Below are 27,869 nucleotides of genomic sequence, written 5' to 3' on the forward strand. Positions count from 1 at the left end.
TAGGGTATAGTAAGGATTTATTGAAATGACGTGCACAAAAGCAGGTATTAAATTGCACTGGACCCGTAACAGGTGTTCCGGCACCTGTGTTTGCCTGTGACACTATAGGCAGGAAATGAATAAAAAGGAATAGAATGGACATTAGTTATCATAGATGAGACACTGTGGAATATGCACTTAGAGATTTCGTTCTGGTGTCGTTTTTCCTCCCCACCACCGTGCAATAGTCTTGTATGTACCATGTGGTAGTGTAGTCGTCAGTGTGTTATACTCATATTACTTCCGTTAGCTTTATTATTGTTGGCATTTCTGGGTCCACTTCGGACCTCTTACCATCATTTGTCTACCATTATATCGAAGAACCACTTTCAATTTCGTTCTGTGTCAGAGGCTCATTCTCGGCAAGGTGAGGAAACATTACACGGAACAGCGCCACGCACGCATGACTTGCACACTGATCGTGTTCAGCACTCGCACCATGCAGAGGTGATGATGGTGATGGCTACGCGGCCTAGGCGGCTGGCCGAGGGTCTTCGATGGCCTTAGCAGGATCGCAGCTGAAGGAGACCGTCAGAGCATAGCGAACCCCTCTCATAACCTTCTCTACGTGGTGCGGATTTTCCGAGCCAGAGGTGAAAGACACGATGCGTCCTGCGCAAGTCACAGGCACATTGTACTCAGGCATCCAGACAAATAGAAGAAGAAAAAGTTGAAGTGAAGTACAAACGCCTAAGTTCTTCCCGTCCTACTTTCCCTCTAACCATTGACGGTCGAAGCGCAGTTCTGTCTTTTTACTGCCACGGCTTTACCAAGCGTAGGGTTGAAGCGAAGTTGAAGTATAGGAACTGAATAGCCACACTCATTACATAAGGTTTTCAGTGGATTTGAGACTGAGTGTCCCAGGAAGACGTAATATCGTTCTTGTTAGATTTGCATGGCGACTTTGACACGTAACAGGACCTACTTTGAAAATGAAGAACCAGTTTAGGAATAATAGTAATAGTTGGGAACACAACGTGATGTCCACAGTTTCGTCTGAAAATGCGTCTAGGATAGGAATCTTGTGTTCGACATGTAGAGGGTGCCAAATATTATGAAATACCAAATTTCACAGTTTTAGGCAGTGCAAGGCAGAGCAGACAACGGAGAGGAATCCTGGTTGCTGACGACTACGCCATTGCATGCATCACATCGGAATCAATCACATATTGAAGGAGTTGCTGCAACATTTTTTATATTTTCCATCAACTGGCGGAACAAGCAGCAACATCTCCTCGTTTTTCTATCTTTTTTGTTTTGTTCTTATAATATCTCTGCCTTAAGAATGATGCAACAGCAGCTTCAAGCTGACTTTGTCCTGTATGGACAATGGATATTGAATTTATGCCCATGATGGTCTGCACCCCTGCACCTTCTCTGTAATCTGACTGATGTACCGCCTACGAAGTTCTGTCTCACACGCGAGGATTGCAATTGCGGAATTAAAGTCTCAGTAATAAAAAGATATATGATTTGCAATTACAAGCCCTTACATGCTGTCGTCTCACGCGCACAGCTACGTGTTCGTAACATGCTCTTCATCCACTGTGGGTAAAGTAATGGAAGAACAGAAGAACATTTTACCCTAAAGGCTGGACCGCACGGCACGAAAAACTAGCCGAATTCTGCCCAAAGCGAAATCCGGGATGAACTTTTTCCGGTGCATCACCGCGTGCAACCGAACTGGAAGCCGAAGTTCGGCAGAAGACTTCTGACCTTTCGGCACATAACCTTTCAGCTTGCCAGATCAATGAGATACGTAATCCCCGCATTCATATCGGAGGAGAAATCGCAGACGCGGAAACGGTCGACCCGTTTGTCACGTCTTTGTTGCTATGGTTCTCCTTCCGGCTGAATAGCCATTGGATGCTTGCTACTTCTTCGCGTTACGAGAATTCCGAGTTGGGAACGGAAATCTGGCCTCGCCAGATCCGACCGAATCACGAAACTCCAGTTGCCGAAGAAAAGCTCGGTCCCGCATACAGTTTGGAAAGAATCCGGCCGGTTTTCTGTATAAGTGTGACGAACCACTGCATAAATGTGTCATAAAACCTCTTCCCCCAAGCTCTCAGCGCTTCCTCTTTTTGGTCAGAGAGGTAACAGAAGATGTAGTGTTAATCATCATCATCATCATGTGATCCTGATTGATAATATTACATGGTAGACGTGTTTGGAGTGTTCACTAGCTCAGGGTAGAACACAGAGAGAACAGTTTTATGAAGAATGCAACAGCCTTCAAGGAAAGGCGGAACGTTTAGCACCAAAATGAGGGCATGTTTATTTATTATTTATTTGTAATACTTCTGGCGATTGACTCGCCGTGGAAGGACGGACATATAAATGCAAGAATAAGAACTGTGCGCATATTCCAGCACCAATGTAAACATAACTGAGCACAACAACAACAGCAATATAAAAAAAAAAGGCAAGAAGGGAAACGCAATGCCAACAAACATGATTCTGTACTCAAAATATATATCCATAAAAGGCATGTTTCTCTGCCTTGACGTAAACGTGTTATAAAAATGGGCAGCGAATAAGAAGCGCAGCGCGAAGCGACTTGCCTTTCTTAGGTTCCACCGTGGCGTTTCCAGCGTCAGAAACGAAGATGAGGCGACCCCCCTCAAAATCCTGCCCATAATCGGACAGGTACACCAGCGAAGTGTAGTGAAACGACCCGTATGTCTCCTGCAATGGTAACGTACGTCTTACAGTCAACGAAGGGGAGTCGTGGGAATCTCGTGTCGTAGTCAAGGGGTCGTCAGACCGCTTAACGTCACGCTTATTCGGGTAAAATATGGGTTCGCTCTGTTTCAGTATACTTACGTTGCGTTTGAACCAAGACACACAACGAAACAACTAAATACTTCAACTGTGTGATGCAGCAGCAGGCCGTTCCTGGCCTGCTCCTTGACGTCTGCCAACAAAGCTAGTTACACTGATAGGAAATGACTCCCATATATCTGTCCACCACCGCTGTCCTTCGATTATTCTGAACGCGTCGAGAGTCACGATCACGAAAATAGTCTCGTTAGATATATAACTTATTACACTACTGAAATGCCATACTGCTTGACGCCTTTAAAGACCTCACAGGTGACTCCTCATTGTGAGATGCTACCCGTTGAACGGAAGATTGGGCGAACGGACAAAATCCCCAACAACGTAGCATCTGACTTGTTCCGTGAAATACCGATGACAGGCTACAAAATACCTTTATAAGCCCCAATACCCCAAAGATGCAATAGTCCACAGCAAGGACGCGCTCAACAATGTCATCCAATCCTCGTTGCCAGTGTAGATGAACAGGACGTACAGCTTCACAATCCTCAAGCAGAAAGAGAGAGAGAAAATGCTAACAAGATGAAGCGCGTGCAGTACAATATTAATACCACTGACGCCACTACACCACAGTTCCCTTTGCCCTTCCCCTTGACGACCACGCGTAGTTCTGTTAGCGCCAGTCACCCTCACAGCCTCAGCAGTGAAACTAGGGCGACCTCCCCAACACACACTTGCATGTGTCGGGAGAGCAGTATACGCGAGAATACTTATATCCATTGGCTGCAGATAAAAACACCTTGGGATACAGACGCTGATCCAGACACGCGGGTACAGCATTGTGAAGTGCATTCAACATTTAAAGGTATCTTTTATGACTGCGAATATCCTGGAACAAACACTACGAAATATGCAACAGCAAAAATAAGAATTGGGCAATGAACGTGGACGACACATTACACATCAAACTGGCCCCTTGTTGACACTGTCCTCGTTGTTACGATTCTTACAATGACTACCGTCCACATAGCCAACAATAAGATGCTTCCAATAAAAACGAATCGAATAATGGGTTCCAATGTATCGTTTTCAGCGACACGTTCACCTTCAGCAGGAGCTATGTAGTTGAACTCCGCTCCGATGGTCACCTTCTCGGAGGCAAGCATGGGACATTGTAGATGACAGTCAAAACATCCAGGTATGATAGTGACACAGAAAGCTTCGTTCTTGTTCAGCTTAAAGAAGCTTGTGGTCGAGTTTGCTGCGGCCTGATGCGTGATATGGCGACGTTTGTTGAGCTGATCGTAACAGACGTCAGACCACAAAGGCACCGGCCAAATGGTGACCAGGAACAGGCGACAGGCGACGCTCTCTCGTGAGGTGGTGACTGTCACGTCTAAGACGCTGTCGCTCGAAGTCCATGTGAAGTGGACGTCGCGAGCGTCGCAGCAACGTGGAGGAGGGTTGGTGCCCTGAAGTTGGGTGACCGAGGAGGTGACATTGTGGCATTCGCGGTAGCAGTTTCTGCGCAGTGCAGGAGGAAGAAGTCACTAGGTTAGAGTGGAACGTCTGGTCACCTTATAGACCTGCCGATGAATAAGCTTACGCGTTACTGCGAGAGCACAGTGCGCAATGAGAAGAGGGCTAAGCTAAAAAAGATCTAGTACGGCTCAGAGCAAGAATATTTAGCCCACGCTCTTCTCACAAAAGCTCTCTGGGTACAAGACCCTCTAAAAAGTAAGCAAGCGGAAAAAGTATTCGTCCGACTATGAGCACCCAGCTTTTCGCACTTCTTCCACGCACGCGCACAACCTACAAGTGTGCCTCACCCCATATGAACACAACCAACCTGCCAACACAAAGGCTCTCGAGGCTGCTCTTGGGCACGTGATAAAAAAGCGTCATTATTATTATTATATCCCCGCGGTGGAACGATCCAATCACACTCCCGCAAAGCACTAAACGTTGTGGCGATGTAGCCGGGGGTTGTCCGTACCGTTTGATGGCTGTGAAGCAGTAGAACCCGCTTCTGAGCTGCTTGAACCGTAGTGGCATGGGCCAAAAGGGCGAAGTGGTCTCACGGAGAGCGACTACCTGCCGCCTGGGGTCTCTACATTCCACGGCCGACGGCAGCTTCCATAGGGTAAAGGCGTAGCCCTCGTGGTAGTGGCTGTCTGCTCGGGCATCTAACACGCTAATCTCGCCGCTCCAGCTTTCCAGTTGCACCAACAGGAACGGGAGAAAAGGCAGCGTCGCGGCAAGGTTCGACATTGTTCCTTCTTCCTCTTCACAGTGCGGCAGTGACCCACAAAGGGAGATTGGCAGAGATTCTTGTTCTTCTTCTTCTTTAAGAGTGGCGCATAGCCCAATGGGAATTGACCACGGAGATGAGTAGGTTCGCGTAGGTGAGAAACATTGAGATGAAGAGAAAACGAAATGATGCAGTAAAGAATGGAGGGAGGAAAGCGGCTATGGAGGTGTGACAGAAAGACAGAATAAAGACAGAACTGATGGGGATGCTATGAGCACGAAAAGGAATGGTGATGAAGGTGTTCGTTCCGTGGGGGATACGTAACGATGACACGAGAGGAAGAAGTGGTCAATCGTCGAGAGGATGCACACAACGCAGACAAACGGGGAGGAGTACGAAGATTCGGAAAAGAAAGTTTAGGGGAGGGACGCCGCAACGGAAGAACATTAGGAGGGACTCCATCCGGTGCAAGCTGCACAGCAGGTAGGGCCAGGGCAAGGCTATAGGTGAGACCTCTGAGGACGAGAAAGAAGCTCACCAGCCGAAGAAGACCTGAGGAGGAAATCAAAGTTCTTATACACGAGATAAAGAATTTTGGGGAGATAAGGAAAGACAGCGAGCTAGGTAGAGGAGAGAGACGCCCTTGCAAGGTCGTCTGCAGCCTCATTATGGGGAGTGTCTCATTATGGAGAATGGAACGGGGACGGAAATAGGAAAGGAACCGGAACTCAAGGGAGGCAACGTTTGACTCCAAGCACTCGTGATTAATGACAGGCAGTCGGAAAAGATATAGACTCGTGCGTGGTTTGGGGAAGCAGCCCGAAGAGCAAAAAGAATAGCCAGGTCCACAAAGTAAACCGGAATATAATTAGGGGTGCGAATGCTTTCGCAGACGTTCAAGCGCGGGAAGATGATCCCGATGCCAGTGCGGGTGAACAAGATGTACGAGGGATGCAAACTGAAGGAAGAGATGCTCGGTAAACCAAAGCTGAGGATGCATGCGGGAATTCCAAGGCAGGTTGCAAAAAGTCGCGATGCAGAAAATTTTGAAAGAGCGAGACGAATAAGCTGGGGACTATAGAGACAAGAGAGGAAAGAGCGCACGGTTAAAAGTTGGAATCTGCTCGAAAGAGGGATAATACGACTTTCACGTACAAGACAGGAATGGGGGTGCAAAAAGTCCCCAAACAAAGGCAGAGAGCCTTGTGCTCAAGTAGCAGGAGACGGCAAAAGTGGGACTGCGAGCGGCCGGAAAAGAGAATGCAGCCGAATTCAAGTATGGGACTCACATACTGCAGGAGAGCAGGTCGGCGAAGACCTGACCGCCTGCTGCTGAATGAAGCAATGAAGCCTAAGGCGCGGGAGGCCCGGGTAGTGAGGTGGTCGACATGGGCTGACATAGAGCGGGATCCGTCATACCATAAGCGTAGATACCTGAGTTTAAAGACGCGGGGCAGAACAGAGTTGCCAATCACAAGGTCAAAACAGATGTAAGAAGGGCTGAAAAACGGGACGGTACATTTGGCATTGTTGACGAAAGATGAAGCGATCGTAGCCAAGAATAAGTGGACAAAGAGAGTGCTGAAGAAGCGACTGTAGTTGGTAGCGCGAGGTCAGATGGGGAAGAGGCCAAAAAGATGATGTCGTCAGCATGTACAATTACCAAAACATCAGGGTGCAGTGGAATGAGAGTGAGGGCAAAATGCAGCCCTGGGGGACACCTCGGTTCTGCTGATGCCCCAGATGTGGATTTACCGTCACTGCAGAAAAAAAAAACCGGTGAGTTAGGAAGGATGACAGTCAGGAGAAGATATAGGGGGGAACGGGCAGAAAAGCCAGAGAACGGGGGAGAAGGGCAGATTCAACTGAGTCGAAGGCTTTCGACACGTCCAGGGTTATGAGTGCGAAATGTTCGGAGAGCAGCCGTGCTTTAGAAAGGAGAATGTCGATGGACACGTGAGCCATCCAGATCGACCAACGCGGGCAGAGACCAATTCTAACGGGGGAGAACCAATTGTGCTCATCTGCGAATCGCAGGAGGTGACCAAAGATAGCCTACTCCACTAATTTGGCGAAAACTGAAGTAAGCCCCATGTTTACGGTATGGGGAATACAAAGGACTCTGTGTCGTCGTCTTCTATGATACCGTCATGATAATATGGAGCTCAAGCCAAATCAAGATCCGAAGATCAAGAATTGAACATAACTGCATGCCAAAGCATGGACAATTAAATAAATTTACCACGGCGCCTACGCTCTTTCGTTAGCACGACGGCTTCAGGGACAGTGGTACTTTGAGCCGCCAGTCGATAGAGAGGTGGAAACATTGAAGACTTCCCCAGGTTGTATGTTTCTTGGCTTGGTTTCTTAGCAATCCAGTGGAATCCCCGAAACCGGTCGAGCATCCTGTGGTAATCGACGACGCATTTATTGCGACAAAAACCAACAAAAGATCGTGGTAACAAAACTCCGCGTAATAAACTACAATAGCAACGCAAAGCTTGCTCTTGCATTTCGAATAGGCGATGTCAATATGGCAGTCTCGGAAGGAGCAAGCCAGAATTCCCATGTCGTACCCCAGTCCTGGTGACGAGAGTACGCGATGCCGATCAGAGAGGCTACTCAGAAGTCACCAGCTGCGTGGCTTATGCCATGGCAGACCAAACTAACCAGCACCTCCGCTGACGTGAAACACCAACTTAACACTCCAAGACTGGTCTACTATTTCCGCTTTACTGTCGTACTTACTCCCGTCCTCAGGAGTAGGGTCCGACACGAGAATTGTGCTTTTTCAGTCTCCAGAGAGTTGTGTGCGGGCACCGCTAAAGGAAGCTAACGGTACAGAAACCGAAATAACACAAATCAGCATCTATGTGGGGAAATGCACAGAGAGCAAAGTTTGCGTGGCTGTCTCTTTTCTTATGCAGAGTCTGGTTCCCACTTGCTATTTCATTCTATTACTTTTTTTTTTTCGTTTTGTCTTGATCGCATACGTGCGTCGTTGTTTCGTCCGGTAAGCAGGCAACATGTTACGAGCGTAAATGTGGGCACACCTTATCTGCACACGCACTGTACACCAGTTAGGACTATCATCCGAGATCACTTCGTAAGCGCTGCGTCTTTTACCTGCTCAGTATTCTAACCAGTGCCAAGTGGAGCCCTCCAGCTATTGTATTTTCTGTTTTTAGGTACTCGGAGCTGAGCTGTACGTCCGTCAGAGCCAGGCCGCGGGAATATGTCCCAAAAATGACAGCCCGTGCACTGTTACAGTATACCGTGTTCCCAACCTAGGATCTGGAGAGCCACGAACAGCGCCGTTTTGCCATGGAAGTTTAACACGCTGTATGATGGAGAGTTGCTTTTCTCTCGCTTTTTTTTTAGCACTCGTGGCTCAGTGGTTAGCGCGCTGGCCATGCCACGTTGAGAAAAGGAGGTACCCTGGCTCGAATCCTGGTGCCAGCTGTGCTGTCTGGGGTTGCCCTCAGACATATGTCGACACAGTTCCCTTAGAAGTCGACCTCGGACACACTACCCCCCCCCCCCCCAAGAGTTAGTCGTGACATTCTCCGCTTCTGTGAGGCCGAACAGGGCGAGCTATTTCGGCACTACCACTATCACCAGGTTTTGACCATGCTATCCTGAATTTGATTGGTCACGTCTCGACCGATGGCTAGAAAGACAGGAAGTGCTCCCACTAGAAATGGCTGGATTTCGTGGCCACCGAAGTTGTATGGATTCAGTTCTTGTTCAGATGCATCAGAACTGGCCGTGACAAGATGGCCTAGCGGTCTTCCGGGAGTTTCACGCGCCGGGTTCCGCCTGGTCTCCGGCGGTGTTGGACTTTGGATGTCTACAGCGCAGTGGGTCAGGCCGGACCCATCTTCTGGAATGTCTTGTTCATATGGTGTTTCTATCAGGTCCCCAACCGCGTCCCAGTCTCCGGAGTCCTGATGCGGGCATTGGGGATGCGCTTGAGAAATTAAGCATTCCTGACAACCTCCTTGTGGACCACCGTTACGTTGTACGGTCGAGACACGTATGCCGATTCGCGGGACAACGGCGACAACGGCATTTGGGGCAGCCTTACCTGTATTTTTCTGACGAACAGAAGCTCTGCTGGAGTGATGACAGTCGTGGAGCCTGGCGTTGCCCTGTAGTTCAGAAGATTCACATTAAGTTATTCCTTCTAGTTACTCCCTTTGACACAGGCGGTTCACGGTCTTTTCCGAATTCTTTATGAACCTCTCAACTACGCCATTTCTTTGTAGCTACAGCAGTGGTGTACGGAGGCGCTGTATACCACTGACGCTTGGGAATATCAGGGGGCCGTTGTCAGTCTTCAGAACATATGGCATCCCATGTACTGCGAAAACGTCGCTGAGCTTTGCTGCCACAGTTCTCGCATTCAGTGATGCAATATTGAGACCACGGGAAACCGTGAATACGCGTTTATGACTACCAGCAAGCATTTTTGCCCTGGCAAGGGACCGGCAAAGTCTGCTACTGATTGTCAGGGTCCATCGGAGAACGGTACCATCACCAACAGTGAAGTTTTCCTCTCTTCAACGATTCTATGGCATGCTTCACAGTTCTTCATTACTGCTTCTACCTTTTTGTCGATTCCCGGGAACCAGATTTTCTCCCTGATCAGTTGTTTTGTTTTCACCATGTCTTGATGGACCTGGTGCGCTCGGTGTACAGCTTGTGCTTGATAATCTTCTGGAATTACTAGCCTCGTTCCAATTAGGAAGATGTTCCCAGGGTGACCGTTAGCTCATCCTTGACCTGGAGGAAGGGCTTCAACTTCTTGTGTTTCCACATATGGTCGCGGGATTTTCTGTCTGTTGTCCGAAGAGCTGTGATTAACATTTTCATTTGTACGAAGGTCTCTCAATTCGGGCGGTGGTGGATGTCTGGACAAATAACCTGCGGGATTTTCTTTTCCAAGATTGTGCTGAATGTCGAAGAGGTACTGATGTAGTCTCAGGCTCAGACATTCTAATCTCGCGGAAAGCTTCGCATTTGGGTTCTTGAGGATAGACACGAGTGATAGGTGGTCTGTCTTCACAGTGAGCTTGCCTCCAGCCAGGTATACTCAGAAACGTTCGTAGTAGCCGGTCTTGTACACACGCGACGACGACAAACAGCTCCGCTCGCAACGTCACATGGAGCGAGCCTGATGCTTCAACACGAACATCGCGCCATGAACGTGCTTCCAGTTCTTCAAGGCGCTGACAATAAATGTGTTGTCAACCGCCCTTGGTTGTCACGTCTCATTGGTGACCCAACAAATATAGCCTTGGAGTCAATGATACTCGGCGATGCGACGGCCCAGGCAAGCACCACTCCTTCCGAGCCCCTGCCCCCGCATCAACCAGCGCACTCCTTGGGTCATGCTGCCATTCGTCTTCCACCCTTCTGGCCGCGCAACCCAAGCATCTGGTTCATTCAAGCGGAGACTAGAGACGGAGAGACTAGAGAAGCGGAGACGGAGAATTCTAGCTGGCCGGCATCTCTTCCCAACTAACGATGTATCGGCACATCGTCGCCACGCTGGCCTCCGACATCGGCATGGAGGAGTCTGACGTCCTCCAGTCCCGCCAAGATCCCGCCCAAGATCCCTACGCAAGGCTCAAGTCTGCCATCGTTGAGTGGACCACCATGTCCCAGTGTAAGCGTCTACAACTAATGCTTACGGCTGAAGAACTGGGCGACTGCCGCCCCACCCAGCTGCTCCGATTCATGGAAACTTTAATTGGCGATCGCCCGATCGCGCGCACGCATTCGACGGCAATGTTCTCCGGGAGCTCTTCCTTCAGCGGCTACCACAGTAAGCTCAGTTTATCTTGGCCCCCGCCTCTGGCTTGCCTCTTCAAGACCTTGCGCAGCAGACAGACAAGGTCATGGAGGTCGTCGGCGCTACCACTGCCTCGTCTGCCGACACTTCACGTTGTCCACCCCGTCACCATGTTGACAGCACGCCTTAGGATCCACTGAACTCCCAACACGAGACGCTCTCCCAGGACATCTCCGATCTCCGTGAATGTGTGGCGGCACTCTCGCAAGCTCGGACGATCCTAGCCTAAAGCACTCCCGCACTCCCTCGCCGCCGCGTTCCCACAGCCGTCATTTCCGCTCTCACGACCGTTCGTGTTCCCCAGCAAGCAGAGATCCATCCTCAACTCCCCTTCGCTGGTACCACGTCCACTTCAGAGACCATGCCGAGCGATGCACGAGACCTTGCGGCTGGTCGGGAAACCTGTCCGGGGTGTAATGACGGCGACCAGCAGCACCCCTGCCTCAACTTCGCGCACCAGTCGCCTGTTCTACATTGTCAACCGCGTCAGCAAGACCTACTTTTTGTAAAGAATTCTCTCGTCGCCGCCGTTCCCACAGCCGTCATTTCCGCTCTCGCCGCCGCTCGTGTTCCCCAGGAAGCAGAGATCCGTCCTCAACTCCTCTCTGCTGGTACGACGTCCGCTTTGGAGACCATTCCGAGCGATGCACGAGACCTTGCGGCTGGAAACCTGACCGGGGCGCGATGACGGCGACCAGTAGCTCACCTGCCTCAACTTCACGCACAAATCGCCCGTTCTACAGTGTTGACCGCGCCGGCAAGACCCGCTTTTTGGTCGACACAAGCGCAGAAGTGAGCGTCCTACCCGCTACCGCTTCTGACTGACCCATCTTCCATCTCACAGCGGTCAACCACACAGTAATTACAATACTGCCAGCAGCTGCTCAACATTAACCTCCGCCTATGGCGAAGTTTTTCCTGGTTATTCCTTGTGGCAGGTGTGACGCAAGCCATCTTGGGAGCTGATTTCCTGCAGTGCTTCTGCCTCACTGTCGACGTTTCATGCAGGCAGCTCATCGACACCTCAACCAGTCTCCGTGTGCCAGTGCTCTCTGCGAAAACCACGGCGATCTCTGCCCCTGTTATGGCGCTGCCGGCTTTATTGTCTTCATACGCTGATGTCCTTCGCGAGTTCCCCCAGTCTCACACAACCACCTGACTCGACGCGCCCTGTAGCACATGATGTCAGCCATCACATCAACACCACCGGGACGCCCGTTTACGCTAGGGCTCGTCGACTTGGCCCTAAGAAGCTCAAGATTGCCCAGGATGAATTCGACCACATGATCGCCATCGGGGTGGCGAGGCCCTCTTCCCGCGACTGGTCCTCCGCTCTTCATATGGTGTCGGAAAAATCGGGTGACTGGCGTCCCTCCTGAGACTATAGTGCCCTCAACCTAGTGACAGTCCCCGATCTTTACCCATTACCATGCCTGCAGGATTTCGCTGTCAACCTCCACAAAGCCACCACCTTTAGCGAAATCGACCTCATGAAGGCGCATCGCCAGATCCCTGTCCCCTCCGAGGACATCAAGAAAACTGCCATCATGACACCCTTCGGCCTGTTCGAGTTTCCACGCGTGCCCTTTGGACTGCATGCCAGGCCGCCCAAACATTCAAACGGTTCACAGACTCTGTGACAGGAGGTCTACCATTCGTCTTCGCATATATTGACGACCTGCTTGTGGCCAGTTCAACGCCTGAGCAGCACGTCCAAGATCTCCGGTTCCTGTTCACCCGTTTGGCCGGCATTGTCATCAATGTTCAGAAATCCGAATTTGGTGTTGATTCGACAGAGTTCCTCGGCCACAGAGTCACCAATGGTGGCATTGCTCCGTCCGCAAGCAAAGTTGAGACGATCATGAACTTCCCGCAGCCTCAATCCATCCGGCAGCTCCGCCGTTTCCTGGGGCTAGTCAATTTTTATCGCCGTTTTGTCCTTAGCTGTGCCCGCACCCTTCGTCCGCGTAAGCAAGACCTCTCGTCCTCCCAACACCTCGGCTTGGACCGGGGAAGCCCAGTCTGCCTTCGACAAGATTAAGGCTGACCTCTCGAGCGCCGCTCTGCTGTTCCATCCGAAGCATGATGCGCCAACTGCCCTCATGGTCGATGCTTCGAAGATGCCCTGTTCCAGTAGCAGTTCGGCAACGCCTGGCATCCAATCGCTCTTTTCTCGACCAAGCAAACCGAGCTGCGCTACAGCTCCTTTGGCCGACAGCTTCTGGCCGCCTACCTTGCTGTCCGGCATTTCCTTGAAAGTCGCAAGTTTACCATCTTGACTGACCATAAGCTGCTGACTTACGCTTTCCGATCTGCCAGCAGCCGGTGTCATCCGAGAGATCAGGCACCTTGCCTTCTTGGCCAAATCCTGCGCAGACCTACAACATGTCAAGGGCTCGCAGAACTGCCTTGGTGACGCCTTAAGCCGTGTCTTGTTGTTTGCCGGCGTGGGCATCACGTCCCCTGAGGCCCTTGCCTCTTCCCAAGCCCTTGACGAGGACCTCAAGGTGTTCCACGAGCATCAGACCACCTCGCTCCGGTCTGAAGATTTTCCCATTCCTGGCTCCGCCCTAATGCTCTATCTCTATTGCGACACATCCACCAGTGTCCCCAACCCTTCGTCCCGCTGGTCTCCCGTCGGGCTGTCTTCGCTTTACTCCACAATCTGGCGCATCCTGGCGTCAAGGCTACCCGGAGGCTTATTGCAGAGCGCTATGTCTGGTTGTCCATGAACCGCGAAGTACGCGCTTTCCGGGTACCGCTACCTCTGCCTCTTGACTGCAGTCGACCGATACACTAGGTGGCCCGAAGCTGCGCCCATGGCAGACATGTCTGCCAAAACCGCCGCTTCAATTTTCCTGTCGATGTGGGTCTCCCGATGTGGTGTGCCGTGTCAGATCACCACCGACCGAGGCCGGCAATTCGAGAGTCGCCTCTTCGCTTCATTTACGGCACTGCCTGGTACCTCTCGACTTTGGACGACCTTCCTACTACCCTGCGTCCAATGGACTGGTCGAGAGGCTGCACCGTCACCTCAAAGCTGCCCTGACTGCGCATGAAGACCGTGCCCACAGGGTGGACAAGCTACCCCTCGTGCCCCTGGGGATTCGTGCCGCCCTCAAACCCGATCTCGGCTGCGTGTACGGCTGCGTTCTTCGACTTCCCGCAGAGATCTTTGCTGCCGGCACGCAGACCATGGCTCCATCAATGCTCCTTGACCGCCTCCGACGTGCTTTTGCTGCCCTCCGCTAGGTGCTCACTCGTTCCGCTTCCGGCCGGCATCCGCATACCCCCCAGCACCTTAGCAGCGTAACCCACGTCTTCCTCCGCACGGACGCCGTCAAGAAGCAACTCTCCCCGCCTTATCCTGGCCCGCACACTGTCCTCGACCGGTCCGACAAGACCGCCGAGGTCCTGTCTACGCATCCGTCGGTGTGGTTCATCGAATCCAGCGATGGGTGAAACCCATGGGGTCGGTCCAGCTACATGCTCGATAATGTCGAGCTTTTCTAGGCGCCCTAATTCAGCCTCCAATGCTTTTCTTATCCTAAACGGGATCCGGCGATATGGATGAGCAACAGGTTCCACAACTTTTGAAATCTCTAACTTAACCTGAAAGTACTTCAGTCATCCTAGTCCTCCAAACAGCTTTCAAAATGCTTTTCTGACGTCTACAGTCACCTCTACGCAGGGCCGGCAATGGGGGGAGGGGCGTGAGAAAGGCGACCGCCTTAGGCCTGTCAGGTATGCACTTAATCGTGTGAAACATGCCCCGCACACCCCTAGCACCGGCCCTGCCTCAACGGCTACTGTTTGCACAGTGTTAATAAGCTTTAACTCTGTGGCTGTTTTGTAGCTCATCAAAGGTACCTGTGGCCCTCTCACGACGTACACCGGTGCTTGAATGCTCATCCAATGGACGCTGATCAATGCTGTGAATGTCCCCCCAACTGGAATATCTCGGGTGACACCATAGGGGGCCTATCGTGTCTTCGTTGTTTCCAGGGGTGTTCGAAGGTGCTCACGCCAGGTCTGTTTGCCGACAACGTCGACACCTGCACCAGTGTCCAGAATTCTAGTGGCGTTTCGTTGACATTTACTGTCACAACGGAGAGCTTACTACCTGAGATTTGTTTCTTGCAAAGAGTCTAGGGAGCATATAACGTATCAGGTGACCATACTGCTTCTTTTGTCGCTTTATTGCCTCTGCACAACTTAGCAAAATGATTCTTTTTGCAGTTGTGGAAGTGGAACCCCAGGCTGGACACCTTATTTTCCCACAGTTACAGGACCACTGTCCACAACACCCGGAACTGTTTTCAGTCTGCCTGTGGTCATCTGCTTTATGGGGTGCATCACCACTCCATGTTTTCTAGGCTTCTACCTACTGTACTAAGTATGTTTGTGAGGGATTTTCGATGGTCGCGGCTTGGATTTCGGCGACCTCTATGCTGCGGCTGATCCCTATAAGCTGCTCCAGCTTGATATCAGGATCGCGGAGTGCAGACGACGCAGTTCGTGAGACTTTGCTTACTGGATAATTTGTGACATGAGCTCCTTATCAATATCTGGAAATTCGCACGACGCATCAGGTCTTCTCAGTCGTACATGGAATAGATCCAGCGCTTTTCTTCTGCGTCTTGCCGTGCTTAATGGAACACGTGGCGCTCGTACACGGCGTTCTTCTTGAGGCGAAGTGGTCCTTTAGGCGTGCGGCAGCTATGCCATAGTCTGATCCCGTGTTTTGCAGCGTTCGATAGATATCGTACACCTCTTACCCTGCGTAATATGGAGCAACATGGCGCGGTTGCGAGTGGCGCTTCTATGATGTTTGCAGCCAAGAGAAAATTTTCGAAGCGGTCGTGCCACTTCAACCAGCGCTGTGCTAACAACGACGCGCCTGAGTGCGGATCGAGCTACGGAAATGCTGGTAGATGAGCCTCCATGTGACTTACTTGAATGTTAGCCCCGTAGGGTGTGTCAGTTGTTGTTCTCGCCAGCGTCGCGTTGAGCTTTCTCCGCTTCTGCCGTGAGTTTCTTGCTTGCGCGCAGGTCCTGTGGTCACTCAAGTAAGAATCCTTGTCGCCAGTTTTTGTAGTATCTTCGCCCCATTTGGGTTCCGAATATGAGCAACGACAGTGCCAGACCGCAGTCATCCAACAGCCACCTTTCATAATCCGAAACGATACATTCCGAAATCATATACTCTTCTTCATCTTCAGCCACAAAGGAAATTGCCTCTATACTCTATCAAGTGTGCGCCCTTTGTTCCTTTCCTTCTCTTCTGTCTTCAGCGGCGCTTCTGTCCAAGAATACTGCACTGATCATGGTGCTTCGTAGAATTTTACTCCAAATAAAATACATTTAATTAGGCTACGATGGGTGTTCAAGTAAAACCGGGACTATATCTGTCTCTTGAGTGTACAAATGGCTCGCGCTACTTCTTTTTCGCCATTTTCACACGCGACAGGCCTCCGCGTTCACCACGCGGTGGTCCAAAGTTTGTGCAAAACAGAAGACACGTGCTGGACCAGATGGCCGACAACGAGGTGAGCGCGCACATCGAACAGCGAATTGTCCCGGTTTGACTTCAACACCCCTCGTAGATCGTACAGATGCCGGTGCTGTGCTTCCGGTGCTGTGACACTACAGAACGACAACCGTTCGGAAGGCTGGCAAGTGCCCAACTGAATCTCTAACGCTCGTGCAAGGCACAGGCGCCAGATGTGTTTGGTAGGTAAGTAAAGCATGCTGACAGCAGCACTGCCTCCACCGGCTTCAATTCCACTGCCACGCGCAATGCACACTACAGTCACGATATACTGACTGTAAGCTATATTGAGAGCTCACGACCCTGACACGATGAACGAGGGCAACGTGTTCAACCCTTCTCACAAGGTCGACGGGGTCGCTTGTGAACACCTTTCTTGCTGAGGAACGTCGCTTTGCAAGGGAGTATGTAACAGGTATTCTCGCAAACGTATAACAGCAGATTTATGGCAGTTATTATTTAACGCCATATATTTTTATTCCTGAAATGAGCACGTACTTTGGGTTATATCAGCAGATATCGCAGTGCAAGATATGCTGGATACTGAAGTCCAAGGTATGCTGGAACCACGCACGCCGAGAGCACAGGAAGGACAACCGTCAGCGCACATCTGGGTCACTAACAACAACTTTATTTTGATAATGATGTAAGCTGACGATGATGGCCGCTAAGCCCGCCAGCAGCTCAGCATCGACCCCAATTACTCCACTGCACGTGGCCCTCCGGTGTGGACTCGCAACGGGTTCAGTTTCGGTTTCCAGGAATACAACATGTCATTATGCGTGAGAGGAGGTGAACAGGATAGAGGCCACATGATTATCCAAGTATGTGGGCACTCGTCAAACACGTAGTTGTCTCCTTGTATTTTGTACAAATAATGCTCACGCAGCACGATAACTTTGAAGCACCAAATGTATGGTGAATGTGATGCGACTGCATGGGCGGTCAAAACCTGAGGACCTACATTATGGCAGTGAATATGATGTAGTATGTGCCGACCAGAACACTGCTACCGTTTCTCGAGAATGGACTGTAAATACCACTAATTCATGGCATGAATACTTTACGACCTTGCACACATGGCCCCACACTGATCACAACACCGTCATAGCAAAGCGAAACAGTGGGCAAAAGTTCTGATTACAGCCCCTAGATTTCCGTGAAATTTCACGGAATTTGCCACGCTTCGCGGAACGGAACATTTCTCGCAGAATTGTATTTTTCTGTGTGTGTGTGTGTGTGTGTGAAATATTCAGCATATTACAGAAATATGAGCATTCCTTCGCTTGGTGACACCATTCTGCAAGTTGGCTTCACCTCACACTTCTTGGACTGTCAGTTTACATCAAATTAGGTTAGTCTTGGTTAGTTGGCCCATTGTAGGTTAAAGATTTTTCAATAGCTTTCGCATTCATAAACGCGCCATTGTGCACCACCGACGTTCGGCAGTTCCATAGACAACGAGCTGTATCCCTTATGGTAAACTGAGATTCACTTATACTCTGCGCATTTGCGTGATCCTAGGAGAATGATGAAACTTCATTTTTCTATTGTTTTCTGTTGCCCGCGGATTTGTAAGTCACACTTCACGGAAAATTTAATTTTCCGCCGCAGAAAGCTCGGGACTTTAGTTCTGATGTCCTGATAGGCCCAAATGTCACTGTCGTCTGCTGCCGCCGTGTCGAAAATCGTACTTGTACCCGGTCCACAACCAACTCGAGGATCGCCTACCCTCTTTGTCACGTCGTACAACTCTGCCGCGTCACTAACTCCTACTGGAGATTTTGCCTAAGTGTTGCTTTATAGTTTTTTTTAAATTCCGTGTTAGCACCGCGAAGCAACTGTGGCTATGAGCGGCGTACAGACGTGGACAGATGGAGAGAGGACAGCAGGATGTAGTGATGGACAGATGGGTTAGTATGCGTCCTGGGCCGACTTTAAGGGGAACTGCGCTGACATTGGTCAGGAAAGTATTCGGAAAACACAGGGAAAACCTCAGACAGCACAGCCGTTGACAGGATTCGAACCCGTGCCACCTCCCAGGCCGTGGAAAGCGGCCACCCTAACCACTATGCCACGGGAGCTGGTGCTGCTTTATAGTACATTAAACATACACAGCGCACAAGTAGCTTTGCTTCAGTGAAATTGTATATCTCCCAAGATTTAGCAGAAAATCTGCGGGGATGTATCTTCATCATTGGTCATGTGTATCAACATAGGCTGCCCTTGGCATGTACAACAGCAACTATAGAAAACTCTGCAGCCTTCCTTGAAATACCCAACCTACCATTATCTGCCTACAACTACCCTTCTCATCGGCAATGCAGCTGGTTTGTCTCAAAATGTAGGGGCAACATATGGCGAACAAAGACATCAGCATACACTTCTAACCTTGTTGAATAGCGTATTTCCGTTGAAGAATACTTTTATGTTTCATTCCTCCCTTCCTAAAAATTGTCTTATTTCATTGACTGGTTGAGATGTAATATTTGGTCCTATGTGATGTGAATATCTTTTCCCTATGTTGATATTGATTTTGTTATGTCTTTCTTTTTCTGTTTTTGTTTATTTATTTCGTGGCTGTTAGCTGCTGCTGCATGCATGGAGAGCAGATGCCCTGTCAAGTCACATTATGTGACCTTTTGTACCTGTTTCCCATCACTCATGTGGTTAAATAAATAAATAAATAAATCATGCATAGTGGCTTGCTGAGATAATACGGCAGGCAACTCTACATGCGTGCAACCAGTCTTCCATCCACAGGTTGGAAGGTTAGGTTCCATCCACAGGTTATATAACAGTCAGAGCCATTACCCAGATTCAATGCACTGTCATGTGGGATGGCACAATCGGCCGATCGGGCAATCAGCCAGGGTTGCGAACTCTGGTTACTTTTTGCCAAAAAGGATAGTACTACCTTGTCCCTGTTGCTCTGTAATATTTTAGTAGCCTACTTTGCTATTTTTCGGCGATATGTAAAGTTGAAGTTGAAGTATCGGGGAAGAGAAGGTGTTCCAAGCCTTCACCGCCACAGGAACAAGTTTGAGAAACTGTATGAGAATATGCGGAAATACCAAGACCCCCCCCCCCCCCCCTTGTAGGGGGTGTACAGTTAAAAAACTTAGGGAGGTGTCACCAAACAATTAGGGGGTGTTGTGGGTTTCCAGATAAATCACGGCCAGGGACCCTCTTGGCACGAAAAGTTGAGTTTTGATTTATGGTGTACATATTCTGCCGTTATTGTTTGTTTCTACCTTTCCACTGTGCTTTGTTCCTGCGTCACATAGTGTTTCCAAAACAATGCTTGCGTTCATGACATGAGTGCTACTTTGGTGGCTACTATCTATAACATATGGTTATTTTTGGTCATTTTTGGCAGTGAGATGGTTGTATTTTGCGTCAGCATGTTGGCAACCCTGCAAAGGACCACAGAGAATAGATCGAAACATGAAAGTGACACGGGAGCGATAGCGTGGCTTCCATAGCAAAAGCGACTGGATTAGTGCAGTCCGAAAACTTCAGGCTTTGTTAGTTGGCGAGAAACTTGTGATAATCGGTGCCATGTCCAAGGGCAAAAAGAAAAGCGATGCTGCTATCTTCGAGTTACAAACGTTCTGTGCTTGAATCAGAAGGAATGATTCAGGAAAAACTTTTTTCTATGCTACTGAATTGCATTGCTAATACAGCGATGATATTTGTGCTCAAAAACTTGCGTGATATGCAGGGATAAGAGTGCCGTTCCTATTTTTAAGCCTGTCTTATGACAAAACAACGTACGCTACAATAGATTGCACATTTTTTCTCGACAAGTTTGATTTAATCAATCGTGCTATTTAACGAACGAAGTATGGTTATTTTCAATTTTATTATACAGGGTGCATCATGTAAGACTGACCAGAATTTTATTAAATCCGTGATATATTTTTCTTTGACAAAAGTATCTATTCCCGATGGGGCCTGCTCGAAGATGGTGGTGTATCAGTAATTACCACAGCACTTTCAGAATTAATCTTCATAATTTGTGAAAATAGGATATTTGCGAAGTTGTAAAGCACACCCCTGAAAAGTCTACCCGTAACAATATAGAAACTGCAGTGTTTTTCTGTGCCCTAGTAAAAAATATGTGAAAATACAAAATATTCAAGCGTTGCGCAGGTCCTACGGCACCATTCTCTCCACCCCATCTCGGTGTCACCCTTTCTTAACTGACATTAGGCTGTTCCTCAAAGCATGGAACAGCCTGCTTTGTCCCCAGGGGTGAGTGTGAGGGGGAATAGTGATGCCTACATTATCACCTTTGATTTTGTTCTCACCACTATCTGGTTTGACACAGTTCGGTGATATCATCTGCTAAATGTCGCGCAATAAAACTGACAATCCAGAACTTCAAAAACCATGCAGATAACACAAATAAAATCACTGATTACGCAGCTTGATAAGTTCTACCAGGTTTTAACAAAACAAAAATAATAGTATCGACCAGTATGCTTGGAAGTTGGGGGGCTCCATGCCTTGAGGAACAACCTGATGTCAGTTGACAGAGGGTGTGACAGCGAGAGAGCGATAGAAAATGGGACAGCAGAGCACTCGAAAATATGGAATTTTCCCCTATTTTTTACTAGAGCTCAGAAAAGCACTGTGGTTTCGATTCTAGTCGACTACACTCCTCAGGGTTGTGCTCACCAACTTTGCAATTGCGCGGTCAACCTATTTTCGCTAATTATGAAGATTAATTATGAATGCTAATTAACAGCAGCATAATTACTGATACACCACCGCCACTTGTAGGATCCATCGGGAATAGATATATGTTCAACAGCTTTTCAGAAAGCAAAACAAATAGTGAATTTAATAAAATTCTGGTGAGTCTTACGTGATGCACCCTGCATATGGTTCACCTGTATTTGGATATTGTGACCTGCGTTCTCTTCTAGAGCATGATAACTAGAAAACGTGCAGCAGGCTGCTAAATGCCCCTTTAAAGCTTCTTGATGGTTGTGTGAGGTAAGAGACGAAAGCGACCAACCTTGTCAACATGGATTTGCCAGTAGTTGTCATGAACAGTGCGAGCCTCACGGTCTGTCATTTCTGAGAAGAATGTCGGGTGAGTGAGGTACAGGTGCTTTGGAGGCACAGCGAACTGATGAGATACCAGTGTGTGTACTTTATCCTTCACTTGCCTGCATCGTAACGACAGTGAAAATAGAGGCTAGTATTACTATCATGTATTGTGCCATGTGCTGTAATGAAGAAAAGTAGAGAGATTCCCAGTTTTAGAGCAAAGTTGGCAATGCTTAATTTACTTTTATTCTATCGCTACTCGTGCATCTGAAGTCTATATTCTACAGTAGCATATGGCTGCATAAGTAATCTATGGGTAGAAATAAAGAATATGAGAAGCACTGTATAGCATACGGTACAGTGACACCTCGTTAATTTGAAGTTGCATGGAGGGCAAAAATAATTCCAATTAAGTGGGTTGCCAAATTCAGCGAATCCAGAGATGTTGACTACCTTTATTGTGCATGTAGACTGCTGCAAGAGCACTAAGGGTGCAGAAAATCATGCATGTCTGCTGCACACGGTAACTGGAGTAGGAAGTAACCGTGCATTCCAGGCGGCATAGGTCAGGACCACAGGTCGCGGCACGTATCATTCACTTCCACAGAGTTGCGAACAACATTAATCAAAACTAAGGCCTCTGAAGACGCCGACACGAGTGGTTCATCACCACCACCTATAGCATGGTCAGCCATACTGCAGTTTGTTTTAAGTACGTCCTCCATAACAGTTGCAGCACAGGATTACTCACTGCCTTCCCGTCTACCGCACTCTTCAGGAGATGTGAAACATTCTTCACAGTTATCAGTTCTAGCAAAGACCCACACTGTAGCTTGCTGCCACAATTAGAGCACTACACGGGCCCGGGTTTCAGCCCCGAAAGCCTGAGCCCGGCAGGGCTCGCGGGCCGGGCTTTGCATTTTTTATGCGAGCCGGGTACGGACTTGACAATGCCTGCCATGGTCGGGCATGTACGCGAACATATTTCACGAGACTGGACAACTGAATTTTCGTGTCACTTTTTTTTCTTTTTTTTTTCATTGGGTACGGGATATTATCGTATTCTCATCTGAGAACTATCACTTTTTTATATGTGATCATGCTCATTTCGTGTAATGGGTCTGGATTTCACATGTGAACTGACACATATTTGGGGACGATTGGTGTGGCGTGCGCGCTGAGATGTTTGCCGACAAGATGAAAGGAGTTGGGCGATTTGGGCAACAGGAGGAGCGTCCTTCACTTGACCCAAGCCAGAGAGGAGCAGCCGCATAAGTGTTCTGACATATTTCGTTCGCATGAGAGTCCAGCACAAGGGTCAGTTAGGTTAGGTGTTCCGACTTATTTTGTTCGCATGAGAGTTCGAGAAAGGGGAACTAACACCTGTGCACGCACAATAGAGCGGAGATAAGTCTCTCTTGAACTGCAAGGTACACACATGCCACCCACGCGCCGCTGCACGCTGCCTTCCCAAGCAAGCAAGCACAGAGCGGCTTGAAACACAGCCGCTCCTTTCAAGTGGACCCCCTCACTCTCCACCAATTAGCTGCGTCCTTCTCCTCGCTGCGCTGTGCTCTTTAGTAAATAGAAATGCACCTCCGGGCCTCGAGAACACATACAGCAGAGGCGGGCTGGGACCGGGCCTCAGCATGAAAACAGTCGGGTACGGGCTGGGCCCCGGCTGGAAATCTATAAAAGACGTTATAGGCCTGGTCCGGGCACGGGCCTGAAACTTAGGCCCGTACAGTGCCACAACCTCTACCCTCTAGCTACAACCACTCATGAAACGCCAAACTCACATACCAGGTGCATTTTTGAGCACGTTGCATCCTTTGCAGAGCCGATGATGAACAACTTTTCTTTTGTTGTGAGAGTCTTGTATTCGGCAGGGTGCTACATCACACCATTGCAGCATTGTTTTACGATAACAGAAAGTGACAGTGGCATGAGGGGCGGACCTTCTGCAGCTCATAGCGGGAAACAAGCGAAGGCGAGAAGGGAATGCCAGCTGATTGGCCGCAGGCGCTGCGAGGCTCCAAGGCAGTCCCACGGAAAATCTTACAAATTAAGCGGGTCGTGAGGTACAAGTGCTTCGGATTAATCAGGATTTCAAATTAGCGAGGTTCTACTGTACCACTGAAAGTGCATAGAACAGTTAAATCTGTGATACTGATGATCTGTTATAACTGCCACGTTGCTGGCTGCATGCTTAGAGCGCTGTTAACATGAGGATTGTTGTAGTGACGCAACCGGCTCTGGCTTTGCCACAGTTCTGGTCTTCAGTGATGAATGTCCTCTCTCGATCATCTCAAATGTTGCTGCTGAATTGTATTGAATATCTGACTGCATGGGACAAATTTTTGGTTGCAAAAATTCAGGTGCTTCATCAAGTACAGGGAGCATTAATATTTTATTTCTTGTTCCAACAAGGTATAGATTGCATGGTTTGTTGAGTTATACAGTCGAACTCCTTTACAACGAAACTCAGGCAACCACCAAAGAAATTCGTGGTAAAGGTCACTTCATTAAAGAGGTTGTCTGCCATGCCCTATGTGGCTCTGACAGAACCACAAAAAAAATTCATTGTAGTGGTATTTTCGTTAAAAAGGCGTTCATTGGAAAGAAGTTTGACAGTATAGACCAAACAAAGAAAGGAAAAGACTGTCCCTGAGAGCAGCTTTCCCTCGAAGCATGGATGAGATGTGGCTTCGCAAATGTTGAAACGCAAAGGAATTCACTTGAATTTCTATTTAAAACACTGAAACTTAACAAGAAGCCAGCTTTTCTATGATAGAACTCAAAGGAAGGTGTCAAAGCAGTGCTAACATGAGCAACCCAAAATCAGTGGACAAGCATTGCTGACAAGCTAGACAAAGTGAGGCAGCTCTGGTTCAGGCTGTTCCAACTCATCATTGCCGACATTGGTACACCTCAGGCTTAGCGGCTTTAAGGGTCTAATGCCCCTTCTCAATGTTTGTGATGAACAAAGTAAAGCTGCTTCATGAACCTAACGTGGGTGTATGATGTGCACATGTCAAGAGTTGTGTGCAATATGATGTCCTCACTGACTGGTAGATACGAGAAAAAACTGTACCTATAAAGTTGAAAATCCTCTTCGTTAAATGGGTATTGCACACCTTTTTTCTTAGCAAACCTGAAATGTATCAATGCACCTTAGAGCATTTTTAGCAAACTATAAAGAAATTTAAAGACATCATTTGGCAACAAGCCACAAGTATATCAGTATTATCACTTAAATACTTACTTATAGATATTAACAAACCCCTCGCCATGAGAGACAGAACCAGAGTGTAGATCCAGGATGGATGCACCACCGCTGGATCGGCTCAGGGCCATACCGTTTTGTACTATCCTACGGAGAAAAAAAGAAGATAGTGTAAAAGCTACAAGCATGCTAGTTCTCTTAAAAAATTTTCTACCCCATATCTTGCTGCAATACATGCGAGTTCATAAATTTTGCACAATTTTAAGAATTGGTTACAATGTCTGCGTGATAAAGATACAAAACCAAATGATTTGTATTTACTCATACACATTCTGTTTTCCTGTTTTTAGTAAACAACAATCATAACCAATCAACCATAATCAATAATCAAAACCAATTTCCGGATCAAACCAAATTTCAACGAACTCGGAAGTATAATGTGATCAAAATATGGCGAATCAGCGTGTGTAACTCACCAACATAAAAATTACTATTGCTGAAGTTTAAGATATTTTTATTACAAAGCTAGCCAGGAGGCAGAATACAGAATTCACATCAAATGTTTTAAAAGCGGCTTTTGTGTATATATATCTCTCTATCTCTCTTTTTGTGTTATTTCAAGCTACAAGTATAACTGCCCTGTATGTTGCAATATGCAGGGAAGTGCCTCAGGATTAGAGCCGTATGTATGTTGCAAGACTTTTACCAGTAAATATGCCATCCTAAATAATGGCACACTCCCATTCCAGAAGGAGCTTTCCTAATTTGGATTTTATGTGCCCTATAGTGATTATCCTTTTAGTAATTATTAGTTAGTATACCCTTATACCATAATTACCTAGTTCTTAGGTAATTATGGACCTGCAATTCATTTACAAATTTTTTTAATCATGGTGCATGATCTCTTCATGCAATGATAATTAATTATAATAAGTTTGAATTATACAATAAATGTAATGTAACATGCAGCAATTCTTCTTCATACTTCAAAATTAAGCCCTAATGGAACACGAACAGAGGACAGAAGCAAAATGTCGCTGACAAGCTGATGGTGCATGACTGTGAAGTAATACCCGAGACAAGGTCATTTGTCTGATCTCCTTGTTGTACTTCACAGTCACGGACAGAGGAAGTTGACAGGACAGAGTAATCTTCCTGTGTCCTTAGTTCCGGCAGGGCATGGGGCGCTATTGCCAAGACAATGCGCCAAGACTGCAAGTTGAGCCAAGACAATGTAGTTGCAGGCACTGTTGACACACACAACTAGATGCAAATCCGTACCATGAAAACCACCACGCCACACATTCTGCCTTGCTCCCCGTCTGAAAAAAATCCTGGCAGCACCCATGGGCTGAGGTAGTGCTTAACTTTGAAATATCAAGTAGTATCTTTTGTCATCGTGCAATTATTCTCGCAATATTTTTAAATGTGTAACATAAATGGCGCAAAAGAATTTCATCTCATAAACGATGAAAAATTTATGCACTACATCCACAAAACATGCCTTTTGTAACTGAACGCAACTGCGGAGAACTTAGGCACAAACACGTTGCAGTTACATTATCGCTCAGGACAATTGTCAGTTATGTACTCATGCAACATGTGCTACACCGCACTCCTTACTGCCGCAATTTTGTGACCTCTTCAGGGGTAACCACACTGTCTGAAGCCACTCGTCCGCACCTCCTTGGAACGCACTCTGCAAAATAAACGACAAAGCTACCTTTTCACACGCCAAAGAAGAGAAAAGGGAGTGTCAAGAAAAAAGTTATGTACCAGGGAACAGGTGACTCTCATTGATGTAGTCATTTGAGCACGTAACAGCCTGGAACTTCACAGTCAAGTTTTCGCTAAAGCTCGCAAATGTGGTGGAAACGTTACTCCTCCAAACTGCTGACAGGTACAGCACCGCAATCAGTGCAAGAGATAACAGAACTCGTGCTGTTACCCTTCGTCGTAAGTTAAGTGGGGCCTTCGCAGGATGCTCACTTCTGCAAAGTTCAGCAACGATAGTACATACATGCGCGGTTGTAGAGTTTTTTTTTTTTTTCCTACCCTTTTCTCTCCTCTGCTTTTGATGGCCCTTTTCTTCGCTTCGCGTTCATTCTCGGACCGCCACGTTGAATAAGAAGTTTCTCTAGCGACGCCGTTCTTCCACTGTTAAAGCCGCTGGTACTTTATTTCGCATCAACATCCACAAGCACACGATACATGCACACAAAACGTCAAACAAGCACGCGTTACAAGTACCTGCTGCTAAACCTTGCCACTGTTATAAAATTGCTAACGTTTTACGACGTCACGTAGAAATGTGAAGACCGTGCTAAATGTCAGATGTAAGCTGCCCATTCGTTTTATGCAGCGTGAAGCAAACACGCATGCCTCAGGGAAAAATGTGGCTCGGCGCTCGGATTTACTCGCCTTGGATTGACTTGACTTGTAGGCTGAAACAAAACTCGAAGCGAGTACATATCACGACCTACTCTATACTAGAGACCTGGACAGCTGGCGATCCCCTATGGGAGAGACGGGTCACGGGTTAGTTAGTTAGTTAGTTAGTTCCAGTACCTAAACCCTTTTAAGACAGGGTGGGCGCTTGTATCAAGCGCCTCAGGAGTAACTTGGCTGTCGCCGTAAAGTCAACTACACTACACCATAGTCAATAGCCACACAGACTACACTACTGCAGGCAGGTTGTCCTTCGCTGCCTGTGTTCTTCGCTCCCATTCTCGTAGGTGGCGCTTGGTGCTTGCGCTGGGTGGGAGAGACCGCCACATGGCATTATTGGGGAGAGGAAATCACCCTTGCCACCGCCTTGTCTGCTACGCAGGGATACATAGGCTGCTTCGTCGTTGTCAACACAGCCTACCATACATCGCCGCGGTTTCGACAAGTCACGTGGCAACGAATAGTGCGAGCTAGCGCCAAATCCCATAGCCAAGCGGCGATTGCCAGTACTACTACCCCGGTTCTGGGAGCATTGCGGCTGTCCAGGTCTCTAGTATAGTAGTAGGTCATGGTACATATACCCATATACCTTGGCGAATACTTTGGAAACCATGGGGTGAGTAACAACTAGCAGTTTACTGTAAGGAAAGGGGAA

The 27,869-nt window shown here is 48.2% G+C and overlaps 2 protein-coding genes and 1 long non-coding RNA gene across 8 annotated transcripts in view; 1 reads left to right on the top strand and 2 right to left on the bottom strand.

Moving 5' to 3' along the window:
* LOC135373712 (2-oxoglutarate and iron-dependent oxygenase domain-containing protein 3-like) lies at positions 1-27,619 on the bottom strand. 6 transcript variants are annotated; one of them, XM_064606788.1, is made up of 10 exons: positions 27,335-27,603; positions 27,188-27,282; positions 26,822-26,923; positions 26,543-26,757; positions 26,390-26,465; positions 24,806-24,913; positions 24,635-24,694; positions 21,506-21,659; positions 2,604-2,727; positions 1-651 (listed from the first exon to the last, which is right to left on the bottom strand). In XM_064606788.1, the coding sequence occupies exons 2-10, from the start codon at positions 27,235-27,237 to the stop codon at positions 512-514; spliced, it is 1,029 nt and encodes a 342-aa protein (XP_064462858.1). In that variant the 5' UTR covers positions 27,238-27,282; positions 27,335-27,603; the 3' UTR covers positions 1-511. The 6 variants fall into 6 exon arrangements, 5 of the variants coding, with proteins under 5 accessions (XP_064462858.1, XP_064462857.1, XP_064462860.1 ...); XR_010416563.1 differs by adding an exon at positions 9,159-9,222 and having other exon boundaries at positions 539-651; positions 27,188-27,619; XM_064606787.1 differs by having other exon boundaries at positions 27,188-27,603.
* On the bottom strand, positions 2,737-7,422 carry LOC135373713 (uncharacterized). Its single transcript, XM_064606792.1, has 2 exons — positions 4,817-7,422; positions 2,737-4,344 (listed from the first exon to the last, which is right to left on the bottom strand). Exons 1-2 carry the CDS (start codon positions 5,089-5,091, stop codon positions 3,777-3,779), a joined length of 843 nt encoding a protein of 280 aa, XP_064462862.1. The 5' UTR covers positions 5,092-7,422; the 3' UTR covers positions 2,737-3,776.
* The window catches only part of LOC135373715 (uncharacterized), a 33,920-nt gene continuing 33,552 nt past the window's right edge, over positions 27,502-27,869 (top strand). The window contains exon 1 of the long non-coding RNA XR_010416564.1: positions 27,502-27,830. This is a non-coding gene — a long non-coding RNA (uncharacterized LOC135373715). The remainder of the gene's footprint in view (positions 27,831-27,869) is intronic.

Source organism: Ornithodoros turicata, unplaced genomic scaffold (assembly GCF_037126465.1).
Source record: "Ornithodoros turicata isolate Travis unplaced genomic scaffold, ASM3712646v1 Chromosome31, whole genome shotgun sequence".
Classification (NCBI taxonomy): domain Eukaryota; kingdom Metazoa; phylum Arthropoda; class Arachnida; order Ixodida; family Argasidae; genus Ornithodoros; species Ornithodoros turicata.